This window comes from Syngnathus leptorhynchus, chromosome 20 (assembly GCF_054491065.1).
Source record: "Syngnathus leptorhynchus isolate UIUO chromosome 20, UIUO_Slep, whole genome shotgun sequence".
NCBI lineage: Eukaryota > Metazoa > Chordata > Actinopteri > Syngnathiformes > Syngnathidae > Syngnathus > Syngnathus leptorhynchus.
This window is the reverse complement of record NC_141214.1, coordinates 2,876,071-2,903,436: the sequence shown is the minus strand read 5'-3', so window position 1 is coordinate 2,903,436 and position 27,366 is coordinate 2,876,071. Positions and strand designations below refer to the sequence as shown.

The following is a 27,366-nucleotide window of genomic DNA, read 5'->3' as shown; positions in this document are numbered from 1 at the left end:
TGCAATATTTGGACAAAAGCATTGGGACACTCTAGGAACTGGGATCCAGCAATAATGTCCTCATTTTCATTTTCTGACTTTTGACAGTATTTTAAAATATGTGGTGGTAGGATACTGTATTTTTTCCACCATGGGGATATTTCTTTGTTTCCTAATGCTTTTGTGTCTTGTCTTGTCAGGGAAATACATGCAGATGATGAGTATTCTGAAGCCAATTGCCTTTGATGTCATCCACTGTGTGTCGCAGCTCTTTGACTACTACCTCTATGCTGTTTACACCTTCTTTGGAAGAAATGACATGGTAGGGTAATTTTAGCGACTTCTTTTTCTTTCTTTTTTTTTTTTCTCCACCCACAACTCAGCGGTATGCCATGCGCACAGTGAGAGAGGTTGCATGAACTGAAAATTCTGTACCAGTGACGGAGATTTGGACAGAGTAACCTGAAAGCTCTCCCTCATTTTGACAGATTAGTTTGCCATAACACTATCAGTAATTCCGCCGGGAGCCAAATGCTTGCAGAAGAGCGAGAATTCCCCGGTCATTCTTGTAGATTTATGATCTCACGGGTGAAGCATTCCCTTGCTCCAAAACTCTCACATCCTCTTAAATGGAGCTAGTGACTCCAGTTTGCATTTTGTCTCAAAGCACAGGTTCTGACTTGAACGCATTTACTCGAGTTTAATTATACCTTGGGACAGAATAATTAGTGCCTTATATTATCTGTGGTCTTTATACTATTCAGCTGCTTCGGTAATTTGTACAGTGACATTTCTACTGCAAATTATCCACCACATTTCATCAAAGAAACTTGAGAGCAACTAATATGCAGTTTGTATGAAATGAGAAATGAGTCTCATGTACATGTACAATATGTTGTTGTTTTTCTACACAAATGTCTCTTTAGTATATGTGCTCCATTACTGACAGTTGATGAGTTGGGAGTCCAATGTGTAGTCCTTCACCCAAAGTCACGAGGGGGTAGGCTCCAGCTGCCTGTGACCCTAAAAAGAATAATGGATGGGTGTAGGTTCTATTTTCATCGGATTATCTCTTTGTCGATTCCATCTTGAATGATAGGTTGCAGCGCCCCCCCCCCCCCCCCCCCCCCCTCCTCCTCAACTCAGCCCGGCCATGTCTTCTAATAGCGTGCTTCACAATGAAACAAAACACTTTTGTGTGCCATCACCCTTGAGGGAAAATGTAATGGAAGGAAGAGAAAAATGACTTGTGTCCTGTTGAGTTGAAAGAGATAAAAGAGGATAATGCTCCACAGGGGCTGCTCTAATACACATTTTTAACGCTTGTGTGCGTGTCTTGTGGACGTATAAGAAGCTAACATCTTCAGAATTCTACGTCCATTTCCACCACATTGCTCCTGTCCTTTTTTGTCATTTCATTAATGGTCACACTTGGAGAAGCACCTACAGTAAAATGCTAATCACGCCATGAATCTTTAAAATCCCTTATGCTGCGCACATATGCCACTGTTTTGACCCAGGATTGACTCTTTTTGCTCTGCCATAACCAAGATGGATCTGTTTGACTTCTCCGGTTGAAGAGTCACGGCAGACATTAATATTCAGAAGAGTAAATACCCCATTATGTGTTTATAGTGGCTCGGTGAAACTGCTGAACTAAGTCTGTCACACATATGCTAAAGATGCATCATTTTTCCAGAGCAGACTTCATAAATAATCCGGCGTTCATCTCTTTGGATTTTATGGAAAGACAGTTTTGGACTCCATATTTCAGACTTGGATGCGTCAGTAAAGCATCTCCTTTGGAGAGAGATAAATTGGAGACGAAAAAGAGGAGATGAATGTGCATGGTTATATACTGCGTAAATACAAAATGACGATTATTAAGCGAATACGAAGACGTTGCTGTCATGGTAAAGATAAATAAACAAGCACAAGACATGGTAAATGAGCTCATAAAAATGGGAGACATTTTTATGGTGATTTGCCTTAAGTGAGACAAACACTCAAACGTTTTTACAGAATATTTTCAGACGAAACGGGGCCGACAAAGTATGACGGACTTCAAAAGCTTTTTGAAACGATCCAAACTAAACTTGACAAGTGCCAAAATGCCTTGTTATTTTCTCTGTCAAGCGTTTCACATTTTGTACCCATTATGTAACTTCACTTAGTCCGCTAACTGTCTTTGTTTTTTTCTGTAATTGTCATTTTGAAGGCGCATAGAAATTCAAATTCCTTCATTCACTTATTCAGCTCTGACTTCACCCTCAATGTTTTAATTTTACTCTTGTCTCCCCCCCCCCCCCCCCCCTCCCGTTTCTGTGGTCCATATGTCATCTATAGCCTGTCCCAAGCCCATCTTTGCCAACACACGGTGGCAGAGAGTCGGGTACGGCCCGAATGGTGGGCCCTGCTTGTTTGGTAAGAGTAGAATGAGGCCCGCCTTGCGAATCCACACCCTCGTCAGTCCTTGTGTGGTAATTTGAAGGTGTGCGTGATCTGCTTCCTCAAGTGCATCTGAAAGTAACTCTGGAGGCTTTTTTATTTGGTCGTGCTCCCAGCCTCTCCACCCACTTCTTTTTACCTCTGCAGTAGGTTGTGCGAACGTTTTACTTTGATGTGTGCTCCTTCTAGTTCCCCTTCTCCCTGTTGAACTAAAGTCAGCTTGGAACCCAAAGTAAAGATCCTCTTGTTTTAGACGAGTTGAAATGAGCGCGGATGCGTATGCGTGTGGCATGCCTTCACACTTTCCTGAAGTGTGTGCTCGCATAGAGTTAGGTGTTGCTGACGCTAACGCTGCACGATTGTGTGCGTGTGTATTTCTCAGTATGAATCATCGGGTCTGGGCCTGATCAGCAGCAGACTGCGAACCACGCTGAACCGGATCCAGGAGAGCCTCATTGACATGGTAGGACTGCAGCGCCGCGTCTCCTGGCTCTCATGCTTCCTCTGTTTCTTTTACAATTGCTCATTACCTCATTTTCTGACACAAACATGCTCTCTCCTCTACGGCCTCTCCATTTCTCTCCTTTTAATGCCTTTTTTCCTCTATTCTCTCGCACCATCCTGGCCGTATGCGTGGCCTTATTGGCGAGAGAGCCCGCAGCCTATGTTGCCACCAAATACATTACGGGTCGTCATTATGTGGCCAATGGTCAGTCACACACGCATACTTCCCTTTCTCTAAGTGGCCAGAGCTGGCCAAATTCATACGTGTTGTTCCATTAGGGCCTTCGATGATGACAATTAGTCTGATGCTGTCCATGCTCTCATGATACCGGAGCCTTTTTCCCCCTGCAGCCTGGCTAATCTGATACATGATGACCCCGATGCCATCTTTTTTCACTTTTCAGTTGTCTCCATAGTGCAGGTTTTAATCTGGGCAGCATCACAAAAGTTTTGTACCCCCCCCCACACACACACAGAAAAATAGCAACTTTGGATGACATTTATTGTTCTCAAGATCTTTGAAAATATTCATCACTGGAGTCATTTCTTTTTTGTAATTCATAAAAAATAAATTATTATCATTATTATTACGTTTAAACAAATTTTCACTATCAACTGAATTGTAGAATCTGGAGTATCCTTCAGATGCAAGAACCCTAAAAAAAACAACACATTTGACAGTGTGGCATTATGGCATTTTGCTGTGATAGCAATGTTGGCTTCTTCGCTGAAGCGTTCACAGCTCCAGGGATGCCCCGAGGAGGGGGCTGTAAAAAAAAAAAAAAGAACTTAAAATGGCTGAATAAATAAAATGGAGCAAAAACCACTGAAAGTGAAAAGTATGTGTTTGCGGTTGAATACTTTCTTTTCTCATGAGACATTTGTATTGTTTATATTAAGACTATATTCACAACATTGAAAGAAACGGTAAATAAGCCAGGTCAACATAATAAAATTACAATTTACATTATTGAAAGATTTTTGCATCGTCTTTTGAATAAAGTTGGTGAAGAATTGGACATTTAAAGACGTGCTCCAAGCCAGTAAAACTGTGGTTGAGGTGTGCAGTCTTGCACTTGCATGCAAATGCACACACCATGTACTCCAGAGACCGGACAGGTTGGACCTCATTTGTAAACAGATTATAAAGTTAATTATACACCGTATTTCATTCGAGCCGTCAAATCCTTGCGGTTGTGCTCCCCCGATTTGACGTCGCAGTCTCGTGATTCTAAAGCGTTGTGCTGGTAATGACTCTGAGTCCCACATGAGCTGTGGCGAGGTACCATCTCATTTTGTTTCAGGTATGGAGAGGCCTTATTTTAAATTGGACGATCTGCAGGGAAAAAAAAAAGTAAAAACAGTTCTCTTAAGTTTGTGCTATACACCTGATAGCTTCTAGATTTGAAGGGATAGTAAAAAAAATGTAGATTTAAATTGTTTAAAAATGTTCCTCGGTAGAAGTCGCCCTCTTTGGATTTTTCACTTGCTATTTGGAAGGGATCAGCTGCACGGTGTAAACTGATGGCGGCATAATAATGTTTCTGAGGGAAGATTTGATGACACGGCCATATCTAGTTCACGACCGATGCCCATCTGTGTCCACACTGTCGCCGTTTGAAAGTTCAGCCGTGACAGCTGTTGAGAGCCCCTCGCTGTAGGCAACATTTAGAGAAGCCACACACTTAGATTTTCAATGAACAACAGCGCTAATACCCTCTTCTTTTTTTCCTTCATTCAATCAGTGTGACCATTGTTCTTGCTCATATTTCTTATTGTCACGTCTTCCCTTTTCTTGCCTTTATTTCCATCCCTTTGTTATGTGATACTAACAGGCTTTTACAACTCCATTCCCAGGTAATATTGCGTTATTCTGTGGGATTCAATTCATTTCACGGAAGAAGTAAACAAAACAAACTTAGAGGCGACTGAAATGCAAATCATTGTAAAAGCATCTCCGCAAGGTGAGCCATTTGGCTTATCTGAATTTGGGGAGAGGCATTTATTTGGCTTGGCAATTCATTGAGTCGCACACCCAAATGCAACCAAGTTGTGACAATATTTATTGACAAACTGCTCTTAAATCTAGTAAGTTTGTAGTCCTGTGGACTTTTACTTTTGTAAATAAGGTTTGGTACAGTTGACATAGTGGCGAGTAGCTTCTCATATAAGGCAATGCCTGCTTGTCACATACAGTAGATATACACTCACACACACACACACACACACACGGATGTATTGTCACACGTCCTCTGCACCCAGTAATTGGATGGTCGCCTTTCAGAGTGCATCATCCTCGAGATCAGTGTCGCTTCTAGTAAATGGCCCAACAAGCCAGAAGGGGCTGTTTTTTGACAGCGGTTATGGATCATAATTAAGCTCTACGGTACAACTGCATTTGTCAAAATATCCAAGTATTGACATTTTTAAAGCGTTTTGAGTGGAGTCCGCAAAGCGTCCTCAGTGAAAGGTTCAATTGCAGGTCGTGTTACTTGCCTGTGATAAGGAGATGGTTTATTCCTTGGAGCCACTTCAAAGTTCCCTGAATTTACGCTGGTGACTCATGACGACGGCTCCTGCGAGAACAACACATTGTCATGCATAAATGCACACTGTCCTTTCAAAAATGTTCGACTCTCACTCCCTACACCTGTTTTATTCACCCGGGACTACTGAGAGGATCAATGTCAGGGTTAGCCATCCATATGTTTTTTACAGTATTGGCTTCGAAGCCATGATTGGATTTCGTTAATATTTATCGGGATTATTCCTATGCAATTTGCATCATATCTCACGTCACAGCTGTGTGAATTTGTGAGTGCGCGCAGACATTCAAGGTTATTATCTTTATCGTGATCGCTTTATTTGAATGATTAGGGGTCTTTTCTTTTAGCGTTAGAATAAGAGAAGACTTCGATTTAAGAATGAGACAGTTCTAAATTAATTGTTATGCTTATCAGTCATGATCTCCCGCTACCTCTTGTCCTGATTAGATAATAACAATAATTGCATGGATGTCTTTGACACTGAATACTCAATTCATTTCTGAACAGTTGTATTTCTTATTTTTAGACAGAGATTTGTTTGTTTTCGACATATTGTGCTTAACATAAATCAGCACAATATTTTCTGTGGTGTATTATAGTATTATACCGACTGTACAAATTCATTTTTGCAATGCCGCAATAATGAGTAAACACCAATTAACATTTAGTAAAACTAAGTTTGTGTTTAAATTCACTAAGGTTCACCCACAGGTGATTCTAAGCCTCATCAAAATTCAGGATTATTTGTTATTTGTTTGTTTGAGAAATGACTAAAACACTTACTTTTCAGAGGGGGTGTATTTATTTATGTTGAGTCACACAAAGTAAGTGGGATAGATCTGGATAAATTGGGAATATTCATGTTTTAGGAAAAAAACGTAACAGAAAGCAGAGAAATGAAGTACGGCAATTTTGGCAGCTGTTTCGTATAAATCAAGTCGAGTTTGGCTTCTTCTCTTTAAGTTATACTCCATAAAATACCTTCACTTCAATCTGTGTTTCGGAATGACTGAATCATGTACTTTAGCATTTTTTTAGGTAATATATATGCTGCAACTGAGGAAAAAAACATTTACATTTGCCAACAACCACCAAGACTGTTCTTGAATCATAAATTACACAGGATTACGTGAAAAAAAAATGTATCATGAATCTTTCAGTTATGGGAACATTTTATTGAACGTAAGATTTTATGTGCAGACGTAAAGTGCAACACATGATTTGCATTTGTCTATAAAATTGTTTAACCCTTGAAAAGGGCGCACATTAAAATTCATAATTTCAACCTGAGACCATGTATTAATTCATTCTACCATTGTGGTCATCCAAAGCATTAGAGCAACAAGGCCCTAGAGTGTGCTTTGTGAGACCACGATATGGAACACAACTGATAGCGGCATCGCTCAAAGTCTTTTTTTATTAGTTGCGTGATTGCCATCGATTTGCCGGAGGCTCTGTCAGAGAAGCAACGTGGAAAGGTTCTCCAACGGCCGTAATGTTTCACGTAGATGTGCTACATTGAGACAAAAAAAAAAATCCTCGGCCTTAATAAGGCTGACATCCTCCATCCCTCTTCTGCCATTGTTTTCTGTGTGGTCTTCCTCCCCTGTGAGTTTTCTGTCTTCCCTCTTTCGCTTCTGGCCTTTTTTCCCCCCCAATGATCAAAAATCTCTCATTCACTCTCGTAGATGTTCATAATTGGAAAACAGATGTTTTTTGCCACTGACAAAATGTTCATTCGGGTTTTAGGAATGAATAGATCCCTGTAGTTGGCGGCGCGGTATCCCGAGTTTGGATTTGAGATCAGTAATTTCAACGGTTTACGGTTCTGTAAAGACATCGGGGTCAGACTATCACCCCACTGAGTTCACAGCCAGTCTGGGTAATTTCAATGCATGTCATTAGGAAGCAATTGGGTTTCCGGTGAAATATTTCCCTTTTTCTATCCATACACTGTAATGCTATTCATGACTTTTTTGCAGAATGTATCCAAAGCGAGATTCTGTTTGGTCAGCTTTTCTTTTTTTTAATGCTTTGACTTCATGTTTGCTCGTGAGTGTATGTCTTCGGTTTGCAAAGTTAACATTGTTATCACGAGTCAAGTAAAAGGATAATGTTTCACAGCGCAGGTTTGCTGAATAACTCAAAGATAAAGCATACAAAGCCCAGTGAATGTTTGCTTTTGGCAGCATGCCGATTCCTGCATCTATCCCTGTTTCTTGCAGGAGGCAGGCGGTGAAAATACCGCTCTGCACGCTTCCACAGAGGACAAGAAGGAGAAGGTACCGAGCCCCCACCTTAGCCAAATGGTGGTCCTCACCAACAGCGGCACGCTTTACGGACTGGCACAGAGAGTGGTCGCCACAGAGTCCCTGTAAGTATCCTCTGGAAATATTCAAGCAATATTATTGATTGATTGATTGATTGATTGATTGATTTGAGAAATCATCTGTTGGTAGTGGCGACAGCCTATTATCCTAAAAGCTGACTATTTCTTGTCTTTTTTTTCTCAGTGTGTTTTTGGCTGAGCAGTTTGAGTCGCTTCAATCCCATTTGGACACGATGATGCCCGCTGCCAAGAAGCCTTTTTTGCAGCAGTTCTATTCCCAGGTAGAACACACAAACACCTGCACATTTTTGTCTAATTACTAGAAATGTTATTTGTCACTGTCAGCAATAGATGAGGTGATCCAAATCTCTCATGCAACAACAGTGGGACCTACCAAACCTTCAGTCGTGATCAAATGTGACATATTTGAGATTTAAATGTCTAAGCAGCTTATTGTTACATGAGGTGATATTTTTTCCAATGTCTTTTGCTCTTTAGAGTTTACCTTTTTGTAATCTTGCGCATCTTGAAAATTATTGGTCCATTTTCACATACCTTAATCACTAGGTAGATGGAAGATGTTCTTTGTGCAACATTCTTAAGCGACTCACTTCTTTTTCAACCTTTTACTTCACAAGAAAGCAATTTGAGCAACAGCAAAGTCACTAGTCATTTAGTGCCATTCTCTCTGCATTCTGCAAAAGAAATCATCTTTCACTCAAAAATCAGCTTGCTGCTCTTTTCCTGGCACTTCCTTTTGCAGGACCTTGACATTTGATATGTTTAAATTTTGATCGAATACCATCGTATGGCAATATTGTTGCGTGCATGCAGATCATTTGCATGCATGAAGAAATGGCTTCATATTGTTCGTGTTTCCTGTTTTATTTGGCAGCTCAGTGCCATCAGACATGTTCAATCATCAAATAGCATCTAGAGGACTAGCATTCGCCGTGTAGTAATTTCAATGCTGCTAAAAGTGAGGTTGTGTTTGACAATTTTGTGTTCCTTCTTTCAGACCGTGTCTACTGCCAGTGAACTGCGAAAGCCCATTTACTGGATCGTGGCAGCCAAAGCCATTGACTACGAACAAATGTTGCTCCTGATGTCTGGCGTTAAATGGGACATTAAAGAGATCATGTCTCAGCATAACATATACGTGGATGTGCTCTTAAAGGTAATGTGAAACTTGCATGTGGTGTTGTGATTGTTGTTTTGACTAACATTTTTTTAATCCAATTTACCAGTTTTCCTGGTTTACCAACAAATCTTCCAATTTTGCTGTGAACCATTTGGAAGATGTGCAACATCTCAAGTTTGAGATATTTTTGCTGCCTGACACGAAGCGAAAGTAACCCACTAAATATGCTCTTCTGTACTAGCCCATCATGCATTTTGCATTGAAAGCGGTTGGGGGAGTTAAACTGAGAGTTCAGAAAAGGTTAGCGACGTGAACAGCACCCACATCCCTGTGGTAAATCACACCTCCACCTAAACGTCCACAGATTATGTATTTATGAATGGAGTCATACATAATAAAACATTCTACTTCGAGGGGAAACTATTTTTGCAGTAAAAGAACTTCAACTCACCTCTTGAATTCCTGCATGCCTCACAGATCTCAACGCTAACTCGTTTAGTTCACGAACTAAATTGCAATCCCCCGAGTCACTGGCCGGGATTAAATCCTTACGGTGTCGAAATGGTCCACTTGATATTACAACTAGCATGTACTTGGTAGCTCTCCCCATCGGGTTCTAATAAGCCCCTCGAACAACTTGTCAGATACACATAATGCATGCATTGTGCCGTATGCATTGATTGAAACGCGCGTGCCACCACTTTTTTTTGGGTTACACTGCACACAGAGAGATATTTTATTCATGAATTCAGGTTTATCACCAGCATTCAACAATGACATTGATTTGCATATAAAGTGGCATGGAGATGCTGTCGCCTCCAAATGACTTCATTGACAAAATGCTGAAATAAGAACCTATGGTGAGGCTATTTAAGAGTGGATAACAGCTCATTCTAAGACCCCAAGTTAAATACAGTTGTGCGTGCCAGCTATCAAGTTCCCGATTTTCTATTGTTTGTGTTTTGCTGTAGTGATCAGTCTTGGGTTCGAGCCCAGCTCTCGCCCTTCTTTGTAGACTTGGCTTGTGTGGGGACTTTAAAAAAAAATGAATACACTGTAAGTGTAAATGGGAACCTAATTGTCATCACTGTGATTGACTTGTGACCAGTAATTTGAATTCAAGAGTCCAGCTACACCCATTCAACTTTGGTGGATTGACCCGAATGACCGTGAATCTGAATAGACATTCTTTCATCTTGTATTATATGGTCTTCAAAAGAAGAAAATTGTGCCTGCCAGATATATGTATGAATACGGTATACATAAATGGATGAGGGCGTGCACATGATGAACGCACAGCAGGGCTGCTTTCACGCAAGTGTAAAAGCCACCATCCATACCGCGTACTGCACACCCCGGTGTGCACCCAACTACTTTTCCATGAAGCTGGTTTCCTTGGTAAAGTAAGGTTGAAGGGTACATTTTCCAGCTGCATTACATGATTATTTATATGTGTGTAAAATAATACCAATATGTTGCGAGACGATTGCGGCAAAGCGCTGCATTTGACAAAACAAAACTCCTCAACTCACTCCAACTCCAACAAGAAGACATAAGCACTATGTTTGTCTGTTCCAGTATGACAAAAAGGCAATTGACACTATTTTTTTTCTCTTCTTTTTCTTATACAAAAGGAGTTTGAGATGTTCAACATGCGGCTGGACGACGTTTCCAAGCACGTGCGCATACCACTTCCTGTTTCCAATGTCTTGTGGGAGCACTGCATCCGCTTGGCCAACAGGACTCTGGTAGAGGGGTAAGATAATTTGGACCCATGTGTAGCAGACCTTTTCGATCTTCCAAAACATCTCTTTTTTGATTCAATTTTCTTCACATCTATGACCTTGCATTTGCTCTTTCACCATTTGTTGGATTGGGTATGCGTAATGAAGTGTCCAGTGAGTGTTCCACATATATGAAAAGACAGCATTTACATATTTTGACGTCCACATAACATCAATCTAAGTATCTTCTGCGCGCATACAATCTACGTCCAGCCCGCACACGAGAATCACTTTGCAAGGTTTCTTTGGGATTGCCCTTTCACAAAACAATTCTACATTCATCCCGTCTGCCTCGCTTTGCTCTGCTGCCGTCTCCTCCAGACTCATTCGGGAATTGCATGACAGCGGCCACTTGCGCTAACTGTAAAATGCTCTTGACACATCCCTTTGCAGTGCATTTCATCACTTTTTTTTCGCTTGTAAGCACCAGATATGGCTTTTGATAGGTGACAGGAAGGGTATGAGTGTGTGTGGTTTCTTTTTTTTTTTAACACTAGCTGCGTCCTTGTATTTGAGTGGACGTGTGGAGTGGTTTGTTATATCTGAGGTGTGATCGCGCTCATGGTTTCTGAGTCTAAACCAGATACGAGGCTGCAGTCAACCTGATTTTGAACGCCTTCTATTGTATGGTGTCAGGTGCTTTCAAAAGCTAAGGTAAAAATAAAATAAAATCAGCATTATAGGATACACACAAGGAAAGGGGAACTTTATGCACTTTTCCTCACATTGTGTAAATGAAATTTAAATTTCAATGTCTTTGCCTGCAACTCCCGTTTTTCTCCGACGCTCACGTTTGTGGCTCCCTAAGATCCTCACAATGAAAAAAGCTGCAATTTTTTTCCCCTGTAACTGTTTCAAACAGGTAAGCAACCATTTTGCTCAATTTCCCCTGCAGCTGATCAAAGCTTTTTCTTGAGAGGCATTAAAGGGCATATGCTGATCAAAGATAACGCTCCGTGAGACTTGCGGCAAGTCATCCTGAGGTCTCTTTTTTTTTTTTTTACTTGAGAAGATAAGGTAAGATGCCAGGCCATGGTTCATCATGAAATCATAACAACCTCATCCAATCACTTCCTGACAGCAAATTGTTTATCTAAACAGCAAAAGGTTAAACTTAACCACATACAAACTACTTCTAATAAAAGATCGTTTCATGATAACATGTAATTTAATGTAAACATTAATAGCTCGGTTAGGCTGTCAAATTAGGATGTGCTAGATAAAATAAGAAGAGGCGGACACTTCATGTTAAATTTAAATTTACATTTACATTAAAAGAACCAAGTGGAACTGTTCTGCAGTCAGGCACAGCCAGTCCAAATTGGGCTAATGTCAGTTTTCTGATGAGATTCAGCAGCGAGTTCCGAGCACCATTTGGCTCGTGGCGACTCCGTGGCACAAGGGGGTCTGTGATTTGCCGCTTGAAAATGAAAGCCGCGCCGTGCCATCTGGCAAGGGCAGCGCCGCGAAATGCGGCTGGCAACTCGGAGCGGGGCCTTCCCACGTTTAGTGGGGCACGAGTCAAATAATGAGACCACCAGACACAACAACATGTGAATTTCCTATTTCTTGCCCCTTTTGTAGTTATGCTAATGTGAAGAAATGCAGCAACGAGGGTCGAGCCCTGATGCAGCTGGACTTCCAACAGTTCTTGATGAAGTTGGAGAAACTGACAGACCTCAGGCCCATTCCTGATAAGGAGTTTGTCGAGACCTACATCAAGGCGTACTACCTGACGGAAAATGATATGGAGCAGTTTATCAAGAACCACAGGGTAAGGGCAACTCTAGTCATGCTTGTATGCCAACAACTGTGTCCCACTTTCTTCATGATACCCTGAGGGCAACCACCATTGCTCTAATAAAATGGAATCAGAAATATATTTTCATTTTTTATTTATTAGTTTGTTTTTTTTGGCTTGGTTGTCAAACTCAATCTTTTGCCTAAAAATGCATGCTTTTTGTTTTTCTTTTCTCTTTTTTTTTTTTCAGGAGTACTCCATGAAGCAGCTAGCAAACCTGGTGAATGTTTGTCTGGGCTCCCACATAAACAAGAAAGCCCGCCAGAAACTTCTGGCTGCCATTGATGACATTGACAGACCCAAGAGATAGATTGCATCCAAATGTACCAGGCAGCGTGATGAGATGTAAAAAAACATTTTAACATGTGAATCCTCTGACATTAACCAAGTGCTTTGTATGATGGATGTAGTAAAAGTTGCTGTATATTTCATGTCTGTACCGCAACGCTCCTTAACCTCATTGTTTTGTTTTAGTCAGAACTTCCCTGCAGTTTTTGTCTTTTTTCCAGTTAACCATAAGGAAAGCTGGAATTCATCGTGTAATAAATTAGGTGAGAACTGTGTATCCATTCCAAAATCACATGCTGGTTCACATTTATTTTTTTTAGATGATGATTTATTTGTTGTTCAAGCACTCCAGTGAATGATAACTAGAAATTTGCACTTGAATGACTCCTGCTTGCCTTCTTGTTTGTTTTGTTCAAGAGTCTTTAATATAATTATGATTAACAGTGAGATTATATATATATATATACACACACCTAAAATTGACTGCATTCCTTATGTGGAAATGATGTAATTTTACCTTCCAGGCACCATGTTAGGAATTTGCAAAGGAATACTGCAAATGGAAGAAAAAAGAGTCAATGTATGTATGTATTCCTAATCGTGCATCATCTTCAGAGTAGAAAAGTGCAAAATGTATGTTTTCATCAAAGTCTGTATTCATTTCCAGCTCTTTGTCTTCTTTTGGTGTTTTATCTAACAAGCAGGTTTACCATCATGGTGTAATTCCTCAATTAAAACAAATGCAAATAGTACTTAACAATAACCAGTTTGTCAGAGCCGGAACTATGGTTGAACCAGAATAATTCTACCTTAATAAACAGATTAGTAATACACACATGCTGCGCTGAATTGTTTGCTTATATTTGTTGAATAATGAGAGTTCATGAATGGTTAACCTTTGGTGTGTATGGCAGCAATACAGTGTATACCTTTTTGTAATGCCGTGCTCCATTCTAATCATGCGCCTCCTCAAACAGGAGCTGGATGCTGTCAGCCAAATTAATGGAGCTTCCTGTGTGGTTACCGCCCCTCAGGCTTGCTGTTTGTTTGTCGCCTGCTGCTCACGTTCAAGTCAAAAATACACAGTGAGAGAGATGTGTTTTTCTTCTGGAATTAAGTCATTAGCAAACTTTGAGGCACTACTTGAGCGGCGGCTTCGTTTTGAACACGTGCATCACACGAGTAACTTCACTTTCTTTCTTCCACTAGTTGCTCTCCTCCCACACTATTTTCCAGTTGTTTGCACTGTCAAAGCTCTTATCAGGCTGAAAATGGGAAGAGGCACGCAGAGAATTTGCACAGGTCATCACATCCATTATGACGAAGAAGGCCATGCATGATTCATGGTGCGTATCTCGAGAGGTGCGGCGAGTTGTCGCCTGTGACCCTCATACTTTCAATCGATACTCAAGTAAATATATATATATCGCGCTACTTGCTGCACTTCACCCATTCTCTGTCTCAGCTCGGAGTTCAGGACAGGAGAATAGAAAGGGTGACTTTTGTAGCGTCTTCGCTACAATAACTGGAAATAATGCATGAAGCCCACTATATGACTTTTTATCTGGGAGTTGATTTATTTACACAGCTCTGGTTAATTAAATAAACACTGTGATTTAGCTGTTAATAAATAAGTTAATGCCAGTAATTTGCTATCTTGTTGAGTGACATTAGAGATGAAGACGCCTAATTGGATGTGCTGCTTCAACTGTGAAAACAACGCCGTGAGATCGTTGTTCCAGCGAGCAGCCGCCGCTAATTTGCTGCCTGACTAGCTGAGCTCGGGCGGAACAAACGTTGCGTGCGCTCGATGACATGAGCAGAGCGGCGAAAACGCTTGAACGCAAGCGGCGCACTCGACGCTGACAACACGGGTAAACGCTTGAGGTTCCACTGGATAAAAATTCTCCGTTTGAACTCGAGGCAGGGAAGAGAAACCTCAGAGTGACCGAGAAGTTGTTTGCATTGTGAGCGGATGGCGATGTAATGAAAACAATACATCATCATCTACACAACACTAAGGTCATGTACCAAATCTCATCATGTGTTGAAAATGTGCTTCACAGGCAGCATTACCATATAGAGCAATATTTCATGCTCCAATTTGTGCAGAGCTCTCTCATGTTGCTCTTATTGTGCGCATGTTTTACGCGCCATGATGACAAAGGCCGGGCAGCTCGATGCGTCATTACCAATAAAAGCGAAAGTTGTGGCCCGCTGAAAGAATCCTGAAAGTAGGTGTCAGCATCAATTGAAGGTTTAACACAACCTGAGCGCACTTGGCGCCATGACAACTTGTCTTTAATTGACAATTACCATCAGAATCTTGGCTTCTCTCCATTAGAGACCAAAGAAGTGTGGGCATATGGCCATTACAAATGCATTTTATCTGTGAAGGAGAAACAACACTGAGCGTCCTACCAAGCAAGCAACAGAATCATTCTCTAAATTGAAAAGACAGAAAGTAAAGATGGTTTTACACGCCTAAGGTTTTAATGAGATATTGTAAAAGAGTCAAATGTATTTGATTTCTTTCAAATAGCACCATAAAATATTGGGCCCATATACCTTTTTGTACTGATTTTGCAACTCCTACCTAAGTTTTCCCAATTTATGAAATGTTTTTATTCTTGGCTGGTGACAGCCTTTGGTACAGCTCAATGGAAAAGTTCAACTAGAAACAACAGCTCACTGGTAAAAACAACAACTGCTCCAGGCTTATTAGTTTTGCTCTGCTTCCTTATTTGACAGTATGCACACTGTAGAAATTCAGCTTAAATAATGAGAATTTCATGGAAAAAAACCCATCTGACTATGACAAAGCTGTGCTGTTATAGCATTAAGGAGTAATAAAAAAAAATTCCATTCACAATTTCATCTCAAATACACTTTTTGGCCCAATGTGGCTCGTTTCCATACTCAATCAAACTTTTTATAGCATGTTCATTCTTTTTTTTTTTTAAACTGGTCTCAATCATGTATAGTTGCGTATTTTTCTTGTTATTCATAGGCCTGCCTCTCCTCAGTCTCGACTTGTTCTGCGCTTGGCACGATGAGGGCTTTCCACCCGTTAAGTTTACAAACAGCACAAAAGAAGGTAAGTAAGTAAGTAAGCATTATTCATCATATTTCATGTACATTAAAAAAAACAACACACCCATGGTTTTGTATTTTTTAATTGGAGTTGTGAGTTAAAGGGCAATCAAAGCGCAAACAGTAGTTGCTACACGGAAAAACTCCACCAACAAGCAAATGCTCCGGGGCTCAGATAATTAGCATTTTGCATTACAAATCTCATTAGCATGTGACAAGGGAACACAAGCTGAAAGAAAAATGTGATTGAGAAGGTTATCTCCTTGATGAAGTACAAATGAAGCCTCGACAGGAGAATGTAAGAATCATTACATTAATGGTTTTTTTTTTTTTCTGTTTTGTGGATTTTCCTTTTTTATATATATCTCTAGAATTTACTTTCATTAGTTCCAATTATTTGTTCTGCCACAGTGCTCCCTCCTCTTTAGACAGTTGGAAAAATGTCCTTTATAACAGAAGCCCCTTTTTCTTCATTTCTGTCACATCCACTTTGGGACTATAAGAATGCCCCGGGTGTGTCATTCCTATGCTTCATTGCGGAGTAAGATGAATATGGCAGATCCACAATCAGCTTCGGGCCGTCATAATCTCCATAATATCAAGCTTGAGATAATGATCATACAGAGCGAATTGTCTCCCAATAATACATCCAAGGGGCTTGAACACACAATGCTCATTTATTATGGTTATTTATGAGCATTGCCATACAATCCTGAAGGAGGAGTTATTTCATAAAGCAATCTCTGCCCCGATCTGCAAACTTGTGAGATCAAATTCAAACAAAAGCTCCAATGAAAATATCAATTGTGTGCTTTGTGGATTTGGGTTCTTGACAATAAGGAACGAATTCAGGTAGCATTCACGAGCGAACTGATGATTCATCCATGGAAACAGTGAGTGCACTTGTTTGAGACCAACACAGTACACTATTTGAATGCACTCAGGCACTATTGTTAAGTTCACACTCAGTCAGCCTATCGCTTGTGACCAGATGGCTGCTTTGCTGCAGATTAAACTGTGGAAAGATTTTGATGGTTTGATTTTTTTTTTTTCCTCTCCTCTTTCTTTCTTTGAAGCCCAGCAGGGAGCCCATCTCGCACATTATTGCAAGCTGTCCTAGGTTTTTGCATAATTACACCACAATCAAATTGTTTTGTTAAAAAAATAACAAAAAAAACCTTTTGTTATGTAAGGTATCTTATTTGGGTCTTTTATGTATTATAATGTCCTTAAACTTGGTTATGAAGCTAGCTATTATGTATCTATTTGAAACCCATTAAACTCTCTTCCCTCATTTCAATTCTTGGCCATCCACTGTCTAATTAGAGCTGCGGTATATTGGAAAAGGTCATTTAGCTTGTTGGAGCAAATTATGTACACAGAAGCTGATTTTTCTTTGCAAATATGAACTTGCTTCTTTTCCTTTTGCTGTGATGCCAGTTTATTAGAGCTTTCTCATACTGTGTCGACTCCAACCAATTCCTCCAAATATTTCCATTTATCAGACACAATGGATGAGGCAAACATACTGTTCACCTGCTTGATATTTTTTCCTTTCGTTTTTGTCGTTCTTGTTTTACCCACTCAAGCTGACTTTTATTGCCTATTTTCTGCCAGTTGCTGCCACACAGAAGCCATCAGGAGACTCCATCAAATGCCAGGCAAAGCCCAGCGCTGACATTTCACAAGTCCACCTTGCAACGTTGTTATTCCAAGCTGGGACTTTCTGCAGAATGTGATTTCACACTCATCCATCTTGAGCAGAAAAACATAATGACGGGGTATGTGCAATTATGGAAATTTACTCTGTGTTGTGTTCTCGTTGTAGAAGAAGTCCCCCATCTACTAAGCCCTCATAAGCAAAACACTTAGCATACAATTCAACTTGAGTACTATTATATAATGTAAGATTCATTCCGGGATTCATTTTGTTACGGTGTGAGTTAAAAGAGAGTATTTTATCCGTGGAATGAAAATGTAGCTCCACAGGCAACAAACTTTCATTATCATCCTCATCATCATCCTCATCATCACCTCATCAAGCTCATAGGACCAGTGAATGAATTGAAAGGAGGACAGTTTGTCTTCTTCTTTTGGCGGCGTCATTAGGATGCAGCAGAGCCTGAAATTGCATATTTTACACTGGCGTCTCTAGCAAGGCAGAAATTATTGCCGTAAAAGGAGTGAATGTGGCGCCCTCGGTATGACGATAACAACTATGATTTGAGGTGTCAGTCAATTCTAACCTACTTTCAGCTATCAGTTGCACGTGTGTTAATATAAAAGAAGCCTTTAGAATAAAAAAGATTGGATAAATATGAGTTCCGAAGTACAGTGGTGCCTTGACCCGAGTGATCCGATTTGAGGTTGGTTTTTTTTTTCTTTACGCAAGGACAACTTCTGTTGAAAGGCCATTGTCAAATTACATAGAACACACAAAAAATATGTATCAACACAACCTAGTCTTAAGGTCTGCTAGCTTAATGCTAACTCATGTTGGGAAATGCCATTGATGGGTTAGTAGTAGCAGCATCTATATGGCAGTAACAGATGGATTTTGAAACATAAACGGCGCGGCAACACTTGTTGACAGATGATGTCATGAGAATATATTTATCCTCTGTAAAAAAAAGTACTAATCGTAATACGGCTCACTGACTCAAAGTAGTTATGAGACTCTTCTCAAACTGCCTGCATGACTGCATTATACTGCCCCCCGGTGCCCCAGTCACATCAGAAAAAGCCACAATTTATGATGCAAATTTCCCTCGTTACATTCTATATAAATATGATGATATATTTATAGATTACAATTTATCGTGTCATTGTACTTCGTAAAAAGCATATACAATTTTGTCTTTTTTTGGAGGAGGCGGGAATGCGTAAATGGTATTTACATTTGTTTCATTTTGGGAAAATATGATTTGCGATACAAGTATGTAATAAACTCCTATCTAAAGGCACCACTGTACTACAATGTAAAATAGCCCTTCTAATGTCATTTACACTCACTACAAATACGAAGTCTCTCATCTTTCCTGTCGTTCTATGAGACTGAAAGCCAGCATGTAAAAAAATATCATATATCGTTCTTGTGCCAAATATCCCTATAATGGGGTGGGAAAACATCACACAGTCAAGCGTTTAAAAAATACATTATTCTTTACCATCACATTTGCAACAATGTCAGTCAAAGCCGAGAGAGACAAGGAGACAAAACAAACCACAGGAATTCACCAAACTGGTGTCACAGTGCAGAAATCATAAAATGTATGCATTTTGGCCTCACGAAAAAACGTGGCAACTTCCACATATGCAGATAATGTACAGAGAAGCTCTCGCCACGGACGGACCCTTATTTTGAAAAGGAGTGAAATATTTACTCAAATAAATACTTGTTAATAAAATAAATACTCATCACAAGATGGTCATTTGCTAAGATTGATTGTCACTATCTTTTTTCTAACCTGCAACAAAAGACATTAGAATGACTTTTGTAAATACAGCAAATGTGGTTTATGATAAAGCTTTTGAATCATTTTTTTCTACTTCTGGTTAAAAAAAACAAGAGCTACCTCTCCTTAATTCCTAAAGGAAGTTGGCCACCTCTTGTAGACTAGAATCATTTGGGTTTGATGTTAAAGGATGAGTATGAGGCAAACAAGTTCATAAAATGTTGGCCCACAATTTCTGGAGCTCATCTGTGTACTTTTTGGCAAATCCCAGCCTGGCCTTCCGATGAAGCTTTGTGTCAGAACCAGATTTAAATACCTGGAAATAAAAGCTGAACTCTTGAACTCTTGCCTCATATTTATCTTTTGAAGTCAAAATCAAACCTGCTCAGTGTTCTCCAAAAATAAAGAAATTGGCCTCACTGTCCCACTTCCTTTGGGGTAGAGTATATTTCTATAAATATTTTTTGTATGCTTTTGCACATTTCAACTTCCGCTTACTTCTCAGGCCTATGATGTTAAGCATCAGCAAAAATGGCAAAGTAGTTTTTGTGTGTGGCATCACAAAACAACCAAGGAGTGCTAAACTCAGGAATGAGAAATAATAAAATCGGAATAGAAAACAAAATATTCATTTTAAAAAATCATGTATCTATTTACACAATTCCAGAGCTTGATGATAACTGGTAACATTTCGTGGCATGTGACCAGACTGGTGATGCTGGTGTATTGTTACTGTTTGTGTTGTGTGCGCATTGGATGTAAAATCTACACATCCCTGTTCAAATCTCAAGATAAATAAACTGTTTTCACTTTTTCTTCTGTCAAAATCAATCGTTTTGTTTTGAATCTTTTAGAAAGAGGAGATTAAAATAGACAACTGAGATGTTTGCATAAGTATGCTCACCCTCCTCTAACTGGGGACGTGGCTGTGTTGCACTCGTGTTAAATGGATGCCACCATTTCAAGTGATTCTGATTCATCACAAAAAATTATTCAGATGTTCCACTAGGCCTTCCCTGACATTTTCTCCTTCTTTCTAGGTGATTCCTAACAGTTGTGTACTAACACTAATTCCTATTTGGAACTGCTCAAAATTCCCTCCACCTTGACTAAGTCCTCAATTCTAGATGAAGAACAGCCGCCACCAGCTTGCTTCACTGAAGGTATGTTGTCCATTTGGTGATGAAAAGCGCTGTGAAGTTTTGAATAGATTTATCATGGTCTTATTTTCTGAGCTCACAAAAATCTGGCATTTCAACAAGGGTCTTTAGTACCCCTTTTGTCTTTGACCAGCATCCCGTACCCTTTGGTGTCGTAGGGAAAAATCAAACGGATTTTGTTGCATCACGTCTTCTCGAACAGATTACATTGTCATCACAGTTATTTCCGTCTCCTCGCCACCAGTGTGACTCGTCATAAGTCTCACAAGCATCGGCATTGTCACAAAGCAGCTGCGATAAAGTGATAGAAGTGACTCCTTCCCAGTCGCCCTTTGAACCCCTCATCCACATTTTGGCCCGAGGGCTAAACAAACTCGCCTCCGAGATTCAGTCGCAACCATGTGGCACTTGTTGCCGTGCTGTTTGCTGTACTCAGGGAATTTCGCCCACTTTCAGCGCCACCAGTTCAGAGTCGTCCGTGTGGCGCCCGTTCAAGTGTTCGCTGTTGCCGTCTTGATGGTACATAAAGGGAGGAACCTCTGTAATGGAGGTTGCCGTGTAGGACGTGGAGCGCATGGAACAGTGGTCCTTTCGTCTTTGACCCCATTCGGTCTTGTACTGCATCCACTGTCTCTTCAGAGCGGCCTGCACCTGCACACAAGCACACATTGGATTTTGAACAAGACAAAACATAACTGTGAAGTTTATGAAATAATTGATTAAAATAATCATTGGTGAGAAATCACCCATCCCCCAATTAGCGAAAGCGTTCATTATCTTGTACTGCATATAAGACCCGACTAATGCTGTCATTTCTGACACACTCATGCAAAAATGGTTTCATTATAAAAATGCCAAAACTAATTGTCATCATGAGCCAAGAGAGCAACGAGGACGTCCACGTCCATGCGCTTGGCATCACAAAGACAGTGTGAACGCTGTTTGTTTCAATGACCTCGCATTACAAAGGCGCCATTGTGGACGTAATGCTGGTTGTGCAGTTTGGCCTTGAAATAAAATAACTAAATGAGAAGGCCGAATGGAACACGGCCCCCGTCAATCCTGATTAAGGGATCACAATTAGTCAGTTAAAAGAAACAAACAATTTTGATTCTCTGGCGACAGTGTAAGATGAACCCTCCCTTAGGGTCGCCCTTCTAGACACATCTCTCAAACATTGTTCGTGTGAATTGATTGGAGCTTTTGACAACATGTTTTGTAATGAGCATGGATGAGAACCTGACCTCATTTTAAACAAGAGCACAACCACTCTGTGTTTAATTGCACAAGCTGAGTGCTCAAATCTCTTCCCCGCAACGTTCTCTACATGGAACATATACTACCTTGTGTTTTTTTTTCCCCCTTACAACTTGTCCATTTCACTTTCAAACACTATATTGTGAGGCTTAGCACATTTAGTTTTCACACTGAAACCTTGGTCTTGACATCAGCGATTGCATAAGACCATAAAGGTCTGAACTAAAGCTAAGTTTAACAATTTATGAACAAAATAACAGCTTGGCTACTGAAATTCACCTGGCAAATAAAAAAATATGCGTATCCCTCATTTGTCAACAACTTTGCAAAACATTGTTTCTTGTCGTTATTTTTTTTATCATCGCTTGAGAAACACTTGTTTATATCTGAGCTCCATTTAATAAATAATTACCAGCGTTGCACATTGAGGCGAATATCTAAAAAGATCTCAACTTTCTAAATGTGTCAAGCAAGTAACCACAAACATCCTGACTGAAAGTTATCACCTCTATAAACTAGTTTATAAGCCCATTTGTGGTTAGAACCGATGTTTTTAAGATTACTGGAATTCCCCCGCATTTATACCGACGTGGTGGAGCTGAAAAAAAGAGGCAGTTCATTTGTCCTGTTGCTTAATTTGCTCATTACAAAATTGAATACTGGTCTATTTATCGTCTCCCTCCACGAGATTATCGAGAAAAGAATTCTAAAAAAAACAGACATTACTAATATAATATTTTGTTGCACAATAGTGGTACTAATAGAGGTCTCGCTTTACGATATGAATATAAATGAATGTCACTTACTTCTCCATTAAAGAAGCAGAATATGATTGCCACCAGTAAACCCTGCAAAACAATTACAATTGTGACATTATTTACATCACAACTCACAAAAATATGCAGGTGCTTTTTAATTCAATTCACATCTTGACATTTTCAAAGTCAGTTTTTGCCACCACCACCTCAACTGTGCTTCATTAACAGGAATACCCCAAAGCAATTTTATTTACTGCGCTTCCCATAAAAGGTCTCATGCGATACAAATATAGTTCACTTTTGTAATAGTAAAGATTTTTTATCATGGGAAAGCGCTTTCCAAATATCTATAAACCGTAAATACATTCACACTCAATTTTCAGACACCCCAAAAGTACATTATCAGCAAGATCAAAATTTGAACACGCTCGGTCGTGAGGAAAATCCATATCCCGTTGAAGTAAATGTAAAGCGCGTGACGAGTTAATTGACTCCCTCGCTTTTTGTTCCACGACATTGAGTCCAAAACTGCTTCTTTCGAGATTAATTCACACAACCGCTTAGCGATTGCTCTGCTAATTAATCCTCATTTAGAGGCAGGAACTTTATGACTGTCTACATACCTGATAGTGCATGAGTATGTGCATGATGTACTCAAAGACCTCCCCCGCCAGCCTGTTCTCCGGCCTCCAGGGAACGATGACAAATTGTATTCCCAGAAGGGGCACTAGGATCAGCGTGGCTCTCACAGCCTTCATGTACATATTGGACTCGGCTCGGTGTGTGTCTCTCAGCTTGGTGACCAGCACTCTGATGATATTGAGCAAGAAGAAGAGATTCACCTGCAGAAGAAGGGAACACCCGCAAAGGATTTATGGAGACTCACAAAATGCAAATGAATCGTCTCATCATAAGCCAGCGTGAATTTGTTTGACAGTGTACTGTGACACTGGGCTATAAATAGAACAGAGTAGACTTACAAGAAGAGCTGCCACTATAGGACCATGCACTGCATAAAGCAGATGAGTTTCCACACTCATCCAACAGCTACAAAAAAAAAACCACATTAGTCAAGTGTGGTCTGATGTGCAAAGCAAAAAAATGCTCACTCACAAATGAGCTTTTGTCTGTATGTTGACAGGTTTGGCGGCATACTCACTTGTCATCAAAAAATGTCGTCCTTGCTACAGCATGGATGGAGGCAGGCACGAGAGGAAAACCTTGGAGATGGAAAAGAAAATGGCAACCACTTGAGGGCTCAAGGAAAATGCTTCCAGTTGTCATCAAGGCTACAGTGAGCGAGCGGTATGTACTTAGCATGCGTCAACTCTATATGGGGTCGAGGAATTTGGTTAGGCATTTTATAGAAATAATGAAGCAACCCTGCCCAGCACACACTTCAGGTCGAGAACAGGCCCATTGTTTAGATAAGCAGCATTTTAAAATCAAAATAAGAAGTCGCAGACTCACCCCAGCCGAGGAGGTAGTACCAATGCAAATGCTGCTCCTCTGCAAACACAGCCACCACGATGAGTGTGTGCAGGTAGATTCCTTCACACAGCATCCAGAAATAGTTGCATCCCAGCATGTACATGTGGAAGAAGTGCAACACCTTGCAGCCTACCTGCAAAGATGGCCCACACGTATCATGCATTTTGCTCAATCGCAATGATCTCGCGTTCCTACAGGGGTGTGTAGACTTTTCCTATCTATACTCTTTTTCAAGTGAAAGACAATTAGACACCCAGCTTCAACCTTTGACACAATTGTCCTCCATTTCTGTAGACTCCAAAGAGAATACAGATATTCCTTGCCGAACCTTTTTTGAATTGCAGATGAGCACGATTTGTCTGCCGCCACACACAAAGTTCTGCTTTGCAAATCAAGCTGCCGCGGATCATGTCGTTCTATTCTCCTCGTGTCCTGACCGCTTGAAAATTGTGAAGAATCCCTCGCAGCCAAATGTGTGCTGCTACAAATCACTAGATCAAAGTCACGAGCCAAGAAAACAGGCGTAACTAATTGCAATTTTTCTTTTGCAAATGCAAATAGGCTTGTTTTTGAGATTGAGATTGAGCAAAATGACTTTGTGAGCTGACTCACATCTTTTACTCGTTCCAAATAGGATCAGTTCCTAAAAGGTTTATTTATGTCCTGTCCTGGTAGCGAGGCATTCCTACAAGACAGATTTATTTTCAAGTACTGAGGCCACTTTGGAGATTTGAATAACTCATAAAGTATCCACGGATTTTCCGAACAACAACAATCGTAGTCCAATGACAGATAAACTGTCCCATTTTGCAGGCGAGAAATAATTGCCCCAAATTCCAAATATAGACTACTAATAATTTACAGAGGATGTAAAAGGTCTACACACAAAATGGATGGATGGTTTTATAGCTTCATTTTTTTTTAAGCATGAATAATGAATACGTTACACCTAATTTCCCACGGTGGAACTAATCTTCCTTATCGACGGTGGCATTTGTTTATTGAACAGTACTGTGGAATTGTGCCAGCTCAAACATTTCAGCATGACTAGATTTAATATACGGGGAAACTTACAGGGTTTCTGGCCACAACTTGAGGATTGTTGACCACAGCCACCAAGTAGATGATGGTCAGAGCAGAGTTCAGCACATAGGAGCAGAAAAGGTTCTTGTGCAACGTGATCCTTTGGCAGCTCAGACTCCTGCGCGATGATATGATTAGGATTAATATGTCAGCGTGGTGATATCGAAAGACTGCATGATGCAGTTGCAGCAAATATTTACACTGATAGAATCTTATCTGAACCTAGAGGAGTGTGTCAACAGTGAGCGATGTCATTTTAGCTAAACTGTCAAAGAAAATGCTCTCTGCGGACTTACATTTGAGGGATCTTTATTAGGAGTATAATCATTTCTATCCAAAAATATTAAAATTAATTAACTTGAGCCTACGTAGTGTATTCCGCGTCTCTTACAAGCCTCAATGTATTTTGTTTGTGTTGAAGTAGCTACTGCATATACCTTATATATATATATATATTTTTTTTTTAGAAGACTTTTGGAAACATGTGAAGAAAAGGCTAGGTCTAATATCTATGTAAGAAACCCGAGCTTAATGATCAGCATGTTATTTAGTGAACGGAATGCAGCGTCAACATTCCCACGTAAGCCTCACATCTGGATCCTCTAACATAACATCAAGCCTCCCAATACTTAAAAGGATTCCGCTCTAAAGAAAGCTGAAGTTAGAAGAAAGCAGAAACAAGCCTAAATCCAACTTGTCAGGTTGATTCATTCTCCCTGAGCAGGTCTGATGATTAGTGATCCTGCATCTGCTAAAATATGAATGATAGTCTTGAACGTTTTGCAGTACCCTGAGCGTGTCGCGCACAATCCAGATACTCCGTAAGTGCTGCTGTTAAAATGACAACAAATGCCATTGATAAGTTCAATAATAGCAAAGCCGATGGAGAGCCATTTCAATGAAATAGTCAACAACAAAAAGAACTCCAGGTGCCATTCAATTAAGTAGCGAAATAAAATAAAGCCCAGCCAGCATGGCGACATGTGATTTGGGTCAGTTAAGTTAACAATCCCTAAACCTTGTAATCCCCTGAAAAACATCAACATAATGTGCTTGAATACAAAAGACCCTGGCCATTAAAACAAGTCAAATCCTTGCGAGGAAAATGACAAGCGAGCATTTGAGGTCAACGCTCCCGTTAGCATCTCAGCATTAGGACAAACTGTGTCAAGAATGTCACAGTACCTGAAATAGAAGAAGATGGCCAAAGAGATGAGCAGGGAGGCTATAGACAAGGCATGACCGACAATAGCCATGTAAAACAGGATGTACGCCGACTAGAAACAAACACACAAATATCATTTAATGTGACAGTACGGAAAGAGATTAATGTTCCCAAACCCGCAAAACACTCTATTTTTACTCGTCATTTTCAAACAAGTCAATTGTGTAAATGAAAAGGAAGGCCACAAAATAAAATGACATGGTCCCTTTTTATTTTGCTGCCAAACACGTCATGTGACATTAAAATTATTGTAAAAGTACAAGTACTAATTGAAGTTACTCAAATATCATTCTAAAACAATTAGCCTTGCTAATTGTTCACAAAATGAGCGTTACCTGCAACTTTGCTTTTGTGTTTTCATTGCAGAGTGTGTAGTTTGACCAAGTTCTGTTGGTGGCAGGGTGGCGAAACCATTGCCCATCCTCCTCACAGTACTTGGTGGCCTTTTCTGTACATATATCAATAAATAGAGATTTTTTTTTTTGCCCATACAAAATGACCATTACAATTAATGATACTGGCTAACTGCTTACCAGTAGGGTCAAAGTCCACAAAATAATTGGGGCAGTTTTGAGAGGCGTAGGTTCCTGCTGGCGTGTCCCCCCAACACAACCAGCCATCCCAGTTGCGACTGCAGTAGACTTCTGACGCGCCGAAGTAATGGGGAAAAAAAATCAACAAAAACAAACCAAAACTTCATAGGCTACCGATGTGAAGAGCAGAGAGGTCATTACTTGATTTGTTATAAGGAGGATCACTCTTCATTTTCTCAAAGCATTTGTATTGGCTGTCGAGGATTTTAGTTCTCCCATGGTCCTGCTCCTCTGTGTCCACCGCTGTGACCTTGTTGGCAAAGTCTTGCTCCGTGTCCCCTGAGAGCTGTGCGCTTGCCCCCTGCATGGTCGGTCGGGATTGGAGAGTAGGAATAGCTTTGGTTATGCTTGTTAGCGCATTCTTCATTTTCAGGGCGTTCAGTCAATCGTAACTGGACTGCTCTATTTCTCCTGAGACAAAGAACACCCCT

General features: G+C 40.3%; 3 protein-coding genes across 8 annotated transcripts in view; 2 read left to right on the top strand and 1 right to left on the bottom strand.

The window, feature by feature from the left end:
• vps50 (VPS50 EARP/GARPII complex subunit) overlaps positions 1 to 13,763 on the top strand; it is a 40,510-nt gene extending 26,747 nt beyond the window's left edge. Inside the window, exons 21-31 of one of the 6 annotated variants that reach the window (XR_015062996.1) lie at positions 180 to 301; positions 2,326 to 2,403; positions 2,810 to 2,890; positions 7,703 to 7,851; positions 7,991 to 8,087; positions 8,825 to 8,983; positions 10,582 to 10,703; positions 12,316 to 12,505; positions 12,723 to 12,877; positions 13,007 to 13,083; positions 13,345 to 13,393. Coding sequence is in view for 4 of the 6 variants with exons in the window: in XM_085901313.1 (XP_085757439.1) it covers positions 180 to 301; positions 2,326 to 2,403; positions 2,810 to 2,890; positions 7,703 to 7,851; positions 7,991 to 8,087; positions 8,825 to 8,983; positions 10,582 to 10,703; positions 12,316 to 12,505; positions 12,723 to 12,842 (1,118 nt within the window). In the remaining 2 variants the exon portion in view is untranslated. Of the gene's footprint in view, positions 1 to 179; positions 302 to 2,325; positions 2,404 to 2,809; positions 2,891 to 7,702; positions 7,852 to 7,990; positions 8,088 to 8,824; positions 8,984 to 10,581; positions 10,704 to 12,315; positions 12,506 to 12,722 lie in introns of all 6 variants that reach the window. The other 5 variants (XR_015062995.1, XM_085901313.1, XM_085901315.1 and 2 more) reach the window with 5 other exon arrangements.
• Positions 13,764 to 19,085: 5,322 nt separating this feature from the next.
• Positions 19,086 to 27,366, bottom strand: part of calcr (calcitonin receptor) — a 12,352-nt gene continuing 4,071 nt past the window's right edge. Inside the window, exons 10-20 of the mRNA XM_085901319.1 lie at positions 27,077 to 27,236; positions 26,876 to 26,986; positions 26,678 to 26,790; positions 26,303 to 26,394; positions 25,109 to 25,235; positions 24,014 to 24,167; positions 23,703 to 23,763; positions 23,524 to 23,590; positions 23,167 to 23,385; positions 22,592 to 22,633; positions 19,086 to 21,179 (exon numbers count right to left, since the gene is read on the bottom strand). Coding sequence (XP_085757445.1) covers positions 20,961 to 21,179; positions 22,592 to 22,633; positions 23,167 to 23,385; positions 23,524 to 23,590; positions 23,703 to 23,763; positions 24,014 to 24,167; positions 25,109 to 25,235; positions 26,303 to 26,394; positions 26,678 to 26,790; positions 26,876 to 26,986; positions 27,077 to 27,236 — 1,365 coding nt within the window. The 3' untranslated portion in view covers positions 19,086 to 20,960. The remainder of the gene's footprint in view (positions 21,180 to 22,591; positions 22,634 to 23,166; positions 23,386 to 23,523; positions 23,591 to 23,702; positions 23,764 to 24,013; positions 24,168 to 25,108; positions 25,236 to 26,302; positions 26,395 to 26,677; positions 26,791 to 26,875; positions 26,987 to 27,076; positions 27,237 to 27,366) is intronic.
• gngt1 (guanine nucleotide binding protein (G protein), gamma transducing activity polypeptide 1) overlaps positions 23,764 to 27,366 on the top strand; it is a 25,081-nt gene continuing 21,478 nt past the window's right edge. The window contains exon 1 of the mRNA XM_085901329.1: positions 23,764 to 23,848. The gene's annotated coding sequence lies outside the window, so the exon portion shown is untranslated. The remainder of the gene's footprint in view (positions 23,849 to 27,366) is intronic.